Source organism: Psittacula echo (genome assembly GCF_963264785.1).
Source record: "Psittacula echo genome assembly, chromosome: Z".
Lineage (NCBI taxonomy): Eukaryota > Metazoa > Chordata > Aves > Psittaciformes > Psittacidae > Psittacula > Psittacula echo.
In genome coordinates this window covers 22,925,216-22,939,745 of record NC_137742.1, presented here as the reverse complement: position 1 = coordinate 22,939,745, position 14,530 = coordinate 22,925,216, and the positions used below count along the sequence as shown (strand labels likewise).

The window sequence follows — 14,530 nt, the reverse complement described above, 5'->3', positions numbered from 1 at the left end:
TACAAGCACATTTACTAGATTTGAGGAATTAACGGAAATATTTTGAGTTTAAACCAGTTACCTCTCCTGTGAAGAACAGGTAAGAGCAAAACCTCAATTAGTGATGTCTTCAGCTGAAGGCAGAGTAAACCATGGGGTTATCTGAAAGAGACAAAGATGCAGAGTATTTTGTATTTTTGTATTTTCTGAATAGTTTTTCCCCAAAAGAGAAAATTACCCATTTCAGACAGTTAAATTCTACTATCAAATTGATCTAGACATTTTATACTGATTAAAAGAGAATAAATTATAGATACACAATTAAAATCTTCAATAAAACTGAATTTTCCTCAATATATTTGCATTTTTTCATTATCTATTTAGCATAGCTCATCAGCTTAACTAAGAATGCCAGCTGCCTAATTTCCAATATAAACATATTCTTGTACTCTATAAAGGCAAAACAAAATGTCTCCAACCGACTCAGACTACATTTATAATGACCACAGAAACAGCATTGCAACTTACATAAAACAACTATGAAGTCAAACAATTTACTGGTTTTCTGTCTATAAAAACTTCTGTTTACAAAATATGTAAACTTCTCATAACAGACACATGTTAAATACTTCTATAGTTACGTTTTCTAAAGAAACAAACACACTTTCTCTTCAAACTGGCTCGAGAATTTGCTTTTGTTTAACACTGAAAAAGTAGCTTATTTTTCTAAACTTCAGGGGGGGGAAAAAGTGTAAAATTGTTACAGTGATGATAAAAAAGCTAGAGAAATTAAATTTTATTATGATGTAAGCTTAAAACTTTGCTTTTCTGAGAAAACCACCTTAACAACAAAATTAGCAAACAAGATTAAAGACCTTTTATATCAGTAATAGCCTTGCACAATTTAAAAATAGAAAAATAAAATCTAACTATTTTCAATCTCCAAGTCTCCAATCATCCTCAAGAATAACTAACTAAAAATTTTAAGTCCTAAAGTTAAAGAAGGTATACTTTCAAGCATATGAAACCAAAATCAGATCTCTTTACAGCAGTAACTGAACAAAACAAGTAACTCCATCTGCTTTATACTTCCAAGTGAGGCATCTCTTTATCTCTCACATTTGGGTTTCTGGGGCAAGGGTTCTTTTTCAGGGAGGACTACAGGTGTGGCTTCTGTGAGAAGCTGCCAGAAGCTTCCCCTGCATCCAGCAGATCCAATGCCAGGTGGCTCCAAGACAAACCTGCTGCTGGCCTAAGCCAACCCCATCAGTGATGGTGGCAGCATCTCTGGAATAACATAGTTAAGAAGCAAGAGTGAAAACCCTGCAGAACTGCAGCTGGAGACAGGAGAGAAAACATTTGAGGGGAACAACACTGCACACACTAAGGTCAGTGTAGAAGGAGGGGAGGAAAAAGAAATCTAGACTTATACTATCAAACAAGACTTTATTGATAAAGAATAATTCTGAAGTACGTATTCAATTATCAGATCAAAACTAAAAACAGAGAAGTTCCAGAATTTAATGAGCTCGCAGACCATGCGTGTAAACAAAATTGCAAATAAATTCTTCAACTTGAGAGAACCTAATTTAAGGCCTTTTGCTGAATAGCGTTCTCCAGTAATGAGTTGCCACAGGAAAACTGCCTGTATAGCAACATACAGTTGTTGTTATATACATATAATACTGTGTAGTGAATCTCCAGCACATACCCAGATATTTGCTAAATATTCATTGCAAGGATATGTTTGAGAGAAAAAAAAGAAAATGGATTATTGAGCATTCATGTACAATTGATTTGGTACTACAAAAATAAGATCATGACAGTTAAATTATTTCTCAGCAACATTCAAATCCAACCCAGAAAAGGAGCATTTCCACCCAAGGGAACACTGCTTTATGTATTTCACTTAGAACAGTTCACACTAGAAGACTTGTTTATAGAAGTTAGTACAGTACAACACAAAAAACATGAGACTTTTTCATTTTCTTATTTTGACATGATTAGCTGGCAGATCTGAAGACAAAAAAAAAAGAAAAAAGATAAATATTCACAAAGCTTCTTTTTTATTAATGCTTCTCATTCTTGAAAAGGTTTTTACTTTCATTTAGAAATTGGAGCAGCTACTGCTGCTCAAATAAACAAAAATTTATTTAACAGTGTTCTCTCTCTGCCAAAGACCACAATAGATGCCCTGGTCAGGACACTAACATAGTGACACTTCTGAATAATGCTGTCTCATCCTCCAGAAAACTGTGGTTCAAGGATTTCCTAGTGAGAGGCAGGAAATTTAATTTAATAGCCCCCAGGAGATTTAGTCTTCCATGGATTTGCACAGTTGTTTTTTGACTCCATGTAAACAGTCCTCACAAAACATTGGAAGAAGCTGTCACAAGCAAAATAACAAAATCAAAGATAATAATATTCACTGGAAAAACATCTCATATGTGTATAGCAAATACAAATGGCAAGATGCACAAATGGCAATACAGCCAAGTTAACAACTGTTCCCAAAAGGCCGGTGACTAGAATTATGCAATGTCTATTACAAACTTATAATCGGAGAACATACAGAACAGAATATGAAGCTGTCCACTGCTTTTACATTTAAGAAATTCCCCTAAATAGTTTCTGCTTTCTTCAGGGAAGTCACTAGTTTTATTTTTAAAATTTTTTGGATATAAAAAGAAAATTAATTAAAAAACCCCAAACAAATAACTATTTTAAAATCAAGCCTTACTACACCTAATTTGAACTTAAGAGTTTAAGATAGCTACAAGCAAATTAAAATGATATAAAGAGGTATGGTCACCAAAATAAACAGCACAACCCTCTATTCGTCCTTGCATCCTTAAATACCTGAAGCTGGAGGGAGTGAGGAAAATGCAGGTTTTTGTTTGCTTCCCAGTCATTTCCACACTGCACTGCTAGAGAAGTAAATGTGCTAGGCAGGAAAAAAAGCAGGCAGAACAGATACAAACAGCTTCTTCAGTGTGTAACGGATACACTGCAACAGTGCTGCCTTAAGTCTGCTTAACGTGTTCATCAAACTGCATTTATAATAAACACTGTGACAACTACTGGGAGATGCATGACTTTGAATTACAGCACTTACCAGTACTGTAAGAGTAAATGAGAAGTCGCACTTAGGGATCTCCCTTCCAAGCAAAATGCAATGCTGTGGTATCAGCAACCCTCTTTTTCGTCATATAAATCAATCTTAATACTAGAGGGAAAAAAGCAATTATTTTCTTTTTTTTTTCCTCAATAAAAATGACCAGTTACCAGACTCAGATACAGAAAAACAAAGCAACAGCATACCTTCAAAATTACTTCAGCATTCCTGACAGCTAGAGAACAGTCAAGCAAAAATAATTCCTACAAGCAAAACTACAAGTTCCTGGGATCTAATCCTGTTTATCAATCTTTTGTTTCTTTGTCTTATCAAAATGTCAAGCAACCTTAGAATAAACTTTCATATTATAACAGAAACAAGTTAATAATTGACCCCAAAAGGCCGGTGGTACAGGGACAGAAACAAAAAATAAAAACCAACGAACAAGCCAAAAAGTCAAGTCATCTGAACGCACTCTTCTACACACATCAGAAGTGGCTACAGGATGAAGGAACAACATGGGACTTCCAACAGTGTCAAACCATTACAGGCTTAGGTCCTAACAGACAAATTCAACTCTGCAAAGTCTCCCCTTAAGTTCCTTTCTTACCAACAGGATTTTTATTGGGAACTCACCCTCTGCATACACTTTTAAAGATGACTGACTCAACAAGGGCATCATCTTATAACTTGTGCTAATGGGATCCTCCCAAAACACAGGTTTAATTACTGCTATGTACAGATGCCTTTGTGAAATCAATTCCTGCAGACAGAATACAGCTATACGTCAGGAATTTAAACCCAGATCTCTGAACCCTTAATTTGTCGTTACCTGCCCCACTGCTCTCCTTTCAGCATCACTCTTTCCCCTCCCTCCTTTTTTTCTTTTTTTTTTTTTTTTTTTCTTTCTCCCAACAGATGCATCAGGGCTTCTTCAGATCATAACTCATGCAGAGGACATACAGATGCTCTCAGGCCCCACAGAACAGCAAAGGCCCGTGAATACTGGCTGTAATATAGTGGGATAAAGACAATTTGCACCTCTTACAAATCACACTTTGCTGGTGCACAGCAAAGGCAGAGGGACACGGGTTGCACCACAGATTGGTTACAACATAGGGATGAGGATTCTCTCTGCAGTTTGTCGAGTGCTTCTAAAGCTTAACTCACTGTTGAACAAGTTCTACAAGACTGTCCTAGAGATGAAACAGAGGAGGCAAATATTACATAGCTGCCATCTCTCAGGTACCTTCACAGCCATAAGGCATGTATAGAAAAGCTGGTAAAGTCTGTTAACCTTATAAGCAACATTTTCTTAGATGGAAGGCAGAGTCTGCACCTTGAATCACAACAGCCAGAGCTTCTAAGTTTGATCACTGGGTAAGGTTAGCATTTCCCATCTTTACTGATCAGCCTCGGACTGTGTCTTCTCAATAAACACTGAGCAATTTCAGGAAGGTTGCTCACTTCCTTCTGTTTTCCTATGGTTCATACCCATCATAACTAAGCAGCACATGTTGCGTGGGAGAGGAATCAAAAGAAAACTCTTCCTTACAAAATGTACAATACTGTCAGCTGCAAATCCAAGAAAAGCTCTATTACCATCCAATCACAGACAGCACCTGTATGTCCTCTGCATGTGTTATGATCTGAGGAAGCCCTGATGCATTTGCTAAAAAAAAAAAAAAAAACAGAAAGGAAGAGCTGCTCTTCAACATCCTACTGAATACGCACAAACCTGAAACAACAGCTCAAGCCCCAGCTGATAGAAAAAAAAAAAAAAAAAAAAAACCCAACTCAGTTACACCTAGAAGGTACGCAATAGATCAAATTATTACCCCTCAGCATAATGAGATGGCATCTTCAGAAACCACAAGCATGGATACCAGTTCCTTGATGTTAGCAATCCAATGTCCTGCCCTCGCACAGGAATGCGAGTGCATTACGGACTGTAGTGATAAGGCAAGGGGTAATGGGTTCAAACTTTTTCCCCTTAAACTGGGGAAGTTTGGATTAGATATAAGGAGGAAGTTCTTTACTGTGAGGGTGGTGAGGCACTGGAATGGGTTGCCCAGGGAAGTTGTGAATGCTCCATCCCTGGCCGTGTTTAAGGCCAGGTTGGACAAAGCCTTGGGTGACATGATTTAGTGTGGGGTGTCCCTGCCCATGGCAGGGGGGTTGGAACTGGATGATCTTAAGGTCCTTTCCAACCCTAACTATTCTATGATTCTATCTCCTTTCACTGGCAAAAACCCAAGACTCACCTCTACTCTACTATTTGTTCTTTAATTCCCTTTCTAACGAATTATCTGCATACATAGTTTACCTCTTAGAATACTCCAAGCCTCTTATCAAACATTTTGCCATGCTGGTTTAATATTTTTCCTGAGTAGTTAATCTTTTTGATACAGGCAAAAGAGTATTCAGGTACTTTTCTGATAACACTTAAATACATCCAAATTTTAAAATCATGTCAGTTATAAAAACAAATCAAGGACTGCCATACATTTGCTAGGGAACTAAACAACCGATTTCAAGCAAACACAAAATGGTTAGGGCTGGGTCTAGCTCCAGCCCCCCTGCCATGGATAGGGACACCTTCCCTCAGACAGGTTGTCCAAAGCCCTGTCTAACCCGGCCTTGAACACTGCTAGGGATAGTGAAGCAAACATTTAATCAGTAAATGCTGCCATATTTCAGTCTTTGTGGACTTCAAAGATAGCAATATTATACAAGACTTGGGGCACAAAGTACACAGAAGCAGTATCTGGGAGGAGTATCAGCACCACATTCTTACATTTTACACGTTGTTGTCTTCTAAGGCAACAAACTGGAGGAACAACTCACCACTGCTGCATTGACTCTGCCTTTGATATACAGTGCTTTACAGTGAAACTTCAACCGCTGTTCTCCAACCTATAAGAAGAAAATAACTACCTTTAACAAAGGCCAGTACTTGCTCTTTCCTACGAAAAGCAAGTTCTTCCACACAAACCACACAGCTTAATGCCTCATGCTCTTCTGATGCCTTCTTGTCAGTTCCACCCTGACTGAACACCGTTTCGGGGAAAGAACCCGGAAACACGTCCCTGAAATTAGGTAACAGCTCTCTCCGACTCCGAGAAAGCACTTGCCCGCTGCCACACAACGCAGCGCGCGAAGCCAGGCTGTGCACAGAATCCAGCATACAAGATAGGCAGGTGTCCTGGGTGCACCCATGCTGCTGTCATTCGGACAGGCTGGAGCCAGCACGGACGCGCACACAGGGGACGGGGCGCGGCGCCCTCGGCTCTGGGGATTCCTCCCCGTAACTGCCTTGATGAGAGCTGTAGCCGCTTTCCGCCCCCCTCCCCCCCCAATCCTCCCGCGGCCTACTCTGCCTCCCTCCCGTCTGCCAGCACTGCGCCCGGGCCCAGCACCGACCGGGTCGGGGCCGCGCAGCCCGCCACGCCGAGAGAGGCGGGAGGCCGGCCAACACGCCGTGCCCGCCACTCCCAGCCGCCCGCTAGGTCGCGGTGGCGCGAGGGCCACGGGGGGCGGTGCTCCCCGAGGGCTGCTCACCGCTGCCGGCTGCCGCCGGGCCAGGCACACGGGGCTGCTGCCGCTTCCGAAGCTTGTGCCACCAGCCGGGACCAGCCGCCGCCGCCGCCGCCGCCGCGCGCCCCCGTGACGATTGTTCCCAGCGACCAGCAGCCAGCCCTGCCCGCGGTGCGCCGGCTTATGGCGGGGGGGGGGGAAGGGGGAGGGGGCCTGTGCGCCACGTGCGCCAACCACCCCGAGGGGCGGAGACTCACCGCCTGACGTCACGGTGTCCCCGTGGGGAGCCACGTGCTCCAGGCCCTCCAGGAGGTGACACGGAGGGGCGGGCCCCGGGCGGCCTCTGCGGGCCACGTAGTGGCGGAGCTAACCGCGGGGCAGAGCCGGGCAGTTGTGGCCGTGCTTCCCTGGTGTGTCTGGGGTCATTCCGGACAGCGGCAGCGGCGGTCTGAGCGTGCCGAGGGACCGTGCACACATGGCCGTGTGCTTCTAATCCTGTGTTCAGTTCTGGGCCCCTCACTACAAGAGAGATATTGAGATGATGGAGCAGGTGCAGAGAAAAGCAACAAAGCTGGTGAAGGGTCTGGAGCACCAGTGTGATGAGGAACGTATGACGGACCTGAGGGGGGGGTAGTCTGGAGAAGAGAAGGCTCAGGGGGGCCTTATTGATCTCTGCAACTACCTGACAGGAGGCTGTGGTGAGGTGGGGTCGGTCCCTTCTCCCCAGTAACAAGCAATAGGACAAGAGGTAACGGCCTCAAGCTGCGCCAGGGGAGGTTTAGACTGGATATTAGGAAAAATTTGTTCACAGAGAGGATGGTCAGGCATTGGAACAGACTGCCCAGGGAATGGTGGAGTCACCGTCCCTGGAGGCGTTCACAAACCGTGTAGCCGAGGCACTTAGTGATACGGTTTAGGGGTGGACTTGGCCGTCCTGGGTTAATGGTTGGACTTGATGATCTTAAAGGTCTTTTCCAACCTAGTTGATTCTATGATTCCATGTGGTGTCGGCACAGCGTTTGACGCCGAGCAGGCTGTGCGATGCTCAATGCCTCAGGTCTGTGCGATCTGGGGATACTAGACACTGAACAAGCGCGCTGTCGCTCCGCATGACGTCAGGGCTGTCGCGGCGCTCGGCCTAGCAACCGCTGCCGGAAAGCCTCCTCCCGAGGGGAGGGGCTCTGGCGTGACGTGCCCCTTGCCGCCGAACCGGTGCGTCCGGTGGGCTGCCGGTGCCGCAGAGCCCCTCAGACTCCTCCCGCCCCCGGGAGCCTGCTGTGCCGCCACCGATCCTGCCCGCACGCACCGCCGGCCCGCTGGGGGCGCTGTGCCTCGTGACGCTGAGGCCCCAAGTGGTGCTGGTCGGGAGTCGTAGTGCCGCGCGGCACGTGTGCGGGAAGCGGGGTGGCGTGGGGCCGGTGTTGCCGCAATGTCCAAGGTGCGAGCGGGGAAGCGGCTGCGGCAGGAGCGCGGGGAGGGCGGCGCCTCCGGTGAGTGCGGGCCGGGGCGATTGGCGGTGCCCGCGGGGACGGAGGCCGTGGCTAGGGCTGCCACCCGGCGCGGCCTGCGCTTAGCCCTGCTGGGATGAGGCCTCGGTGCTGCGGGCGGGCCCGGGGGAGTGCGGTGTGAGCCGGGAGGAGCGCCAGTACCGACGGCGGAGCTGAGCTGAGGCGCTTCTAGCCGCGCTCGCAGCGGGTGTGACTCCGCTCTCTGCCCTAGGCATCCTCTTCAACACCAGCGCCGGACAGCACATCCTGAAGAACCCCCTCGTTGTCAACAGCATCATCGAGAAGGTGGCTGGCGGGGCGGGAAGCGGCGCGGCCGGGAGCGAGGCTGGGTGCTGGGGAAACGCCGAGCAGAGCCGGCCAAGCTTTCGCTGGGGGAGCGTGTCATGAGCTGTGCCTGCTTCCCTGACTTCGGCCTTCCCGGGCTGTGGAGACACTTACCTTCTGTGCTGCACTTACTGCCTTTCCATGCCCTTTTTTTCTGACGTGCTGACTATTTCTGGTTTTCTATACTTTGCAAAAGATAGCTCATAAATTAGCACTGGGACATTCTTGTTCTCACCTATCCCCTCTTGTCACTCTCTCAATTATGTTCATGCGCCTCTGCTAGGTTATTGTAGCTTTTTACCAAGCTGCATGTACCTTTCGTTTTGAAATTAAAAGGTTGCTTGAAATCAGTCCTAGAAAAATAACTGCAATGCTGTTTGTTCTTAGGCTGCCCTGCGACGTACAGATGTCATTCTGGAAGTGGGACCAGGAACTGGTAACCTGACAATAAAGATGTTAGAGAAAGTTAAAAGAGTAAGTGTGAATTCGCCACATGCACACCTTCCCAAGCGCCAACCACATTGTGGCTTAGACTATGGCAAGCAGAAGGCAAGCTTGATTAAAATCAGTAGAATTACTTTATGAATATTTTTCTTAACCTTTGCATAATTTCAAATTTTTTTTTAGTTGTTTGTGCAAATCTTGTGTGGTTTTATCAAGCTATATTGTTGTTACCCATTTATGTGATAAGGCTTGCATGTTTTTGTAGAAGGAGTAAGGTGCGTAGACTAATAGGACTATTTAAACCTCTACCAATAGATACAGAGATTTTTACCATTGAAATTTTAATCCCAGCCAGGAGAAGTTGTATAAAGTTGCAATGATATACTTTGTTTTCAGGTTATTGCTTGTGAAATTGACCCTAGACTTGTTGGTGAACTTCAGAAGAGAGTGCAGGGCACGTGAGTATCAAAAGTGGAAATAGCAAGCTCTTAAAGCAGTGGAGCTGCATTGGCAAAAACTTTGGCAACATGCTTCTTTGAGGATAATCACACCGTATTTTCCCCAGGAGTCTGGCAAACAAACTAGAAATCAGGGTTGGAGATGTCTTGAAAACAGATTTGCCATTCTTTGATGCATGCGTGGCTAACTTGCCCTACCAGGTATGGCTAAACAACGTGGCAAAACTTTTTTCTTTCTAAATGATAATTGCCCAGAAATTATACTAACACTATTACTCTTTCTTCAGATTTCTTCACCTTTTGTTTTCAAGTTGCTGCTTCACAGACCTTTTTTCAGGTATGTGGAAGAACAGAGCTCTGTATTACCTGATAGAAAATAAAATAGCTTTAAAAATATTCCCAAATCAAATTTTTTTGTTCCTAAAATATCAGTTTGATTGATCGGGGCCACACCCAAAATTTTCTATCATACAAAACCTGCCAGTGCCTGGAAATTAGTTTATGGCAATGTATTGAGTACAAGGGGAAAACTTAGTCTTGGCATCAGTGAGTGTCCAGCTGACAAAACTGGAGTTGGACCTCTTGACACTAGTAATATAACTAATTGTTACTCCAGGGATAAGTAGGGCGCTGTAGCACTTCAGATGTCTTCTTACCTGAGAACGGAAGAGCGGAAAAGGTAGGATCAAAGCTAAGACACTTCTGTTGCCTGGTCTAAAAATGTAACTGCTCAGGTAGTTCTCTATGTTGTTCAATGCACATGAGTTCTTGAATTCTTTCCCTGAAGCACTAACATTAATGATATTACTGGTCAGATTTTGGAGCTTGGAGATTTTGGATTTGAAGGACTCATCATAGAATTATTCAAAATGATTAGTTACAGTCAGCCACGAAACTCTTGAGACTAACCTCCTCTTTGATCCTGATGCACTTAGCAGTATACAGAATCAAATTCTGTTCTGTCTTTAAGGAGATGCAGATGTCTTTAAAAAGTGTTGTGGGTTTTTTTGTGTGTTTTGGTTTTTTTTTAAATGCAATCTGCACTAATTAAGACATTTTGCTTATGGGAGACTTGTATTGTTTCTAAGTACTGAGGCAAATACTGTACTTTCCAAGTGTGTTAGTTGGGGTTTGATGTACAAATTGATTACTTAGAATTCATTTTCTCATTTCTGTTATTCTCAGGTGTGCAATACTTATGTTTCAAAGGGAATTTGCACTTCGTTTGGTTGCCAAACCAGGAACTAAACTATACTGCAGACTCTCTATTAATACTCAGTTACTAGCTCGAGTGGATCATCTGATGAAGGTACGTCATTCTGCATTAGCTAACAGAGCTACCAAAGACAGAAGAATGTTTCTAAGAATGTGAGGATTTGCTGCTTATTCATACAGCTGCCTGAATTCTCCTGACTAACAGGTTGGAAAGAACAATTTCAGGCCTCCTCCCAAAGTGGAATCCAGTGTTGTCAGAATAGAGCCAAAGAACCCACCACCACCTGTCAACTTCCAGGTGAGCATCTACAACAACGTAGCATACTAGTGGTAATACTTAATTTAACTTTTCACTTACTACTCAGTTCCATGTGCTGTTTTTACTATTAAGTAGCAGCTACTCACTGACATTTACATAATTCCAAAATACTTACTCATCTGTTGATCAGGCTTGCATTAGGACGTTACCTGAATGTGCCGCCATGGGTTCAGGTCCAGCTTTATTTACACTATTTCTGACAAGACTGAGGTGCCATCTCCATGTCAGTTGGAGAGTTGCTAGTGATAATGCCTCTTTCATGGTGGTTTCTATCTCCCAGAGACCCTTCAGGCTGATGACTTTGTTGGTTATGATCACAGGGGTATCTATGAGAAGGCTTATCTTCAGATGAGTGTGTACAGGATAGTATTCTTAAAATTACACTGAATGCTCCATGCCTGAAAGTGTTCAAGTCCAGGTTGGATAGGGCATGAGCAACCTGGTCTAGTGTCCCTAGGTGTCCCTGTCCATAGCAGGGAGGTTGGAAGTAGATGATCTTAAGGTCCTTTCCAACCCAAACCATTCTATGATTCTGTGAAAATGCTTTGATCTTCAGGACCATTTCAGCCTTCCCCAAGGTTAGCTAGATAGTCTTCAATTACATTTCTTTTCAGCACATGAGAACAATGTCAAGGTTTTCAAGAACAGTTCAAAGGTTTTTGTGGGTGAAGAATTTTGTCCTCCATTTTTATTGCTCTGTCCAAATCAGGACTGGTTTTGTATTGTTTAGAAAGATATTTTCCAGGAAAATTTTAATGTGTTCAATATTCTTGTTCTGAAGTTGTCGGTAGTGACTTGTCTTGTTTGTAATAGCTGCATGTTCCTCTCTGTAAATCCTGACATTTTTAATTTCAGGAGTGGGATGGTCTGGTAAGAATAGCCTTTGTCAGGAAAAACAAGACACTCTCTGCAGCATTTAAGTAAGTAACTTGGGCCTACAAGGATGCTGGAGAGGGGCTCCATATTAGGGATTGTAGTGATAGGATAAGGGGTAGTGGGTTCAAACTTAAACAGGGGAAGTTCAGGTTAGATGTAAGGCAGAAGTTCTTTACTGTGAGGGTAGTGAGGTGCTGGAACAGGTTGCGCAGAGGAGTGGTAAATGCTCTACCCCTGGCAGTGTTCAAGGCCAGGATGGACTAGTGTGAGGTGTCCCTGCCTATGGCAGAGCAGTTGGAACTAGATGATCTTAAGGTGCTTTCCAACCCAAACCATGCTATGATTCTGTGATTCTGTAACTTCTGTTAAAGGACATCTTTTCAAAGTTTGAAAGCCCATTCAGCTAACCATTTCTCTGGTGCAAATGCACAGCAGTGTTACATGCATGCCAGCACAGTCTGGGATAAACCATGATGGAAGATTTATGCTGATGTCACAAGTTCTTTCTTCAGTAAAAAACTAGGCAGCTGTTTAAAAAGAACAGCTCTATGTAGATGTTACAGTTTTTGATAGTAAAGATTAACAATGAATCAAGTCAAGAAACCTAGTTAAAGCTCAATTTTTATTCTAAGCTTGCATTTCTTTCAGGTCAAGTGCTGTAGAGCAGTTACTGGATCATAATTACCGAATTCATTGTTCCTTACATAATACAGTAAGCTCCTTTCTAATATATTGAATTCTATTTCTGTGTATTGTGTCCTACATCCTGACTTTTATAAGAGTGAAAAGTTAACATTGAAAAGCTGCTTTAACGTGTTAAAGTTTTTCTGAGAGAGTTTGAGGGAGAAGAAACTTGCCTTAAAGAAAAATCTAAAAGGGTCACTAAATCACTGTAAAAGAGTTGAAAGCTGAGTATGTTACTAATATATTGGCTGTACATATCTCAAGGACTCCTACTAATCTGGTAAGAATCTAATGAGAAAACTTTCTGTGTATGCTTAGCAATACTGTTGATTCATTTATAGTGAATGAGCTGGGGTATAAAAATTCAGATATAAGAAGAATACAGTAGTCCAAACAAGAAAAAAAATCCCTGATATAGCTACTTGAAACAAGAACCATTCCAAAAGCAGGAAAAGAATAATTATTTAAATGACCCTTTTCTGTGCTATGAGTAGAAAATTAATTTATATCCTATTTTTCATTGACAGGAAATACCTGAAAATTTCAAAATTGCAGAGAAAATACAAGCAGTCCTAGAAAATACAGGTTACTCTGAAAAACGAGCCCGTTCAATGGATATAGATGATTTTATTAGGTATTCTTTTTTCCTTTATGCCTTCCTTTTAAGCTTCTTGAAATTCTGTCTGTGCCTGTGTGTAGCACGGATTATTATTGGGTCACAGAGTAGTAGCACTAATTCGGTTTTCCTCTCTATACTATACACTCCTTGCTTCCAGTCCTGAGTGTGAACACTTAAAACCCTACATATATTTTAGCCGCTGCTTACATTGTTGAGAATCAACTGGCTGAAGATCCCTATTTCAGGTGTTTGTGTACTAGACCCTTTAGCCTCCTGTAAAAATGGCTTTAATAGTGGAATTGATTATTGTAGTATCCCTGGAGACTTCCATAACCCTTCTCTATGTTGAGGATTAGGCCGTAGTCTATAGCATAATTTGGAAATTTATGTAATTAACTGCTATATTCTGCTGTTATATCTGCTAAGTTAATTTAAGTGACAACATAAATCCTCTTTCACAGTGCGACAATTAATACAGCTACCACTTTTTAAAGAAACGTAGTAACTTGCTAGGATGCAATTTTTAGCAGTTGAACAATGGCTGCTTTCATGCTATTTTTATATATTATTCACCAGCCAGCACCTCTTAGAAATGCTTTAAGCTGAAATATAAATTAGTAGAAATTGTAACATAAATCTTTCACTCTTTCAGCTTGCTACATGGCTTCAATGCAGAAGGCATCCATTTCTCATAGAATCTACTTGAAGAATGAAAGATCTTCTGTATTTTGTCGCCACAGATTTAGCTAAGCCAGAGTGACTGCAGTGTACATGCACGTTCTGGTTCTTAAAACGTTACATGCAGTTTTATGACGGAGAGTAGGGAAGAAGCTGTTGCTTTCTATTTTAAGAGAGAAATTCTTCACAGCTGAAGTGAGGTGCTGGAATCCTATATGACTGTATATTTCTAAACATACCAAATAACATGGATGGATGCTGCCGTGATTGAAATCTGTGTTCTGTGATCACGGACTTGACTTTGCCTCAGTAAATTCTTGCACAGTACTCAACAGTACAACCCTAAGTCTAGCCTGGACAACAAAAACAGTTGTAAGTCATTCCATTTGTTGGGGATTTATTTTTTTTTTAAGTGTGTTTTTTAAAAAGTATATTTAAACACATTCTTTTAACTTGAAATGCTGGCCTCTTCCACGTGTTCTCTGGTATCTGCCCCCGTTCCAATTCTGTTAGCAATCGGCTTTCCTTGGAGAAATCCCAGTAACACTTTCTCAGGAGCAAGAGCATTTATCTTGCCAGCTCAGTATCAGTCACAAACCCACTACAGAGATACCTGAAAGTACCGGTGTCATCTCCTTATGCCATCTTTATTGCCATCAAATCGCAACAGGAACCAGCAGAAAGCTACCAAAGGGCTAGTCTCATAAGCATAGACAGAAAGGTTATTTTTGTCAAGTGTAAATTCAAGCAGCTATTTTTATAAGAAAAATACTT

The 14,530-nt window shown here is 42.8% G+C and overlaps 1 protein-coding gene across 1 annotated transcript; it reads left to right on the top strand.

The window, feature by feature from the left end:
- Positions 1–8,060: 8,060 nt before the first annotated feature.
- On the top strand, positions 8,061–14,338 carry DIMT1 (DIM1 rRNA methyltransferase and ribosome maturation factor; the record flags this gene model as incomplete). Its single annotated transcript, XM_080638762.1, has 12 exons — positions 8,061–8,121; positions 8,351–8,424; positions 8,851–8,937; positions 9,304–9,365; positions 9,473–9,566; positions 9,653–9,702; positions 10,551–10,674; positions 10,786–10,878; positions 11,755–11,819; positions 12,424–12,487; positions 12,987–13,093; positions 13,731–14,338. The coding sequence occupies 12 exons, from the start codon at positions 8,061–8,063 to the stop codon at positions 13,771–13,773; spliced, it is 924 nt and encodes a 307-aa protein (XP_080494888.1). The 3' UTR covers positions 13,774–14,338.
- Between the last annotated feature and the right edge of the window lie 192 nt (positions 14,339–14,530).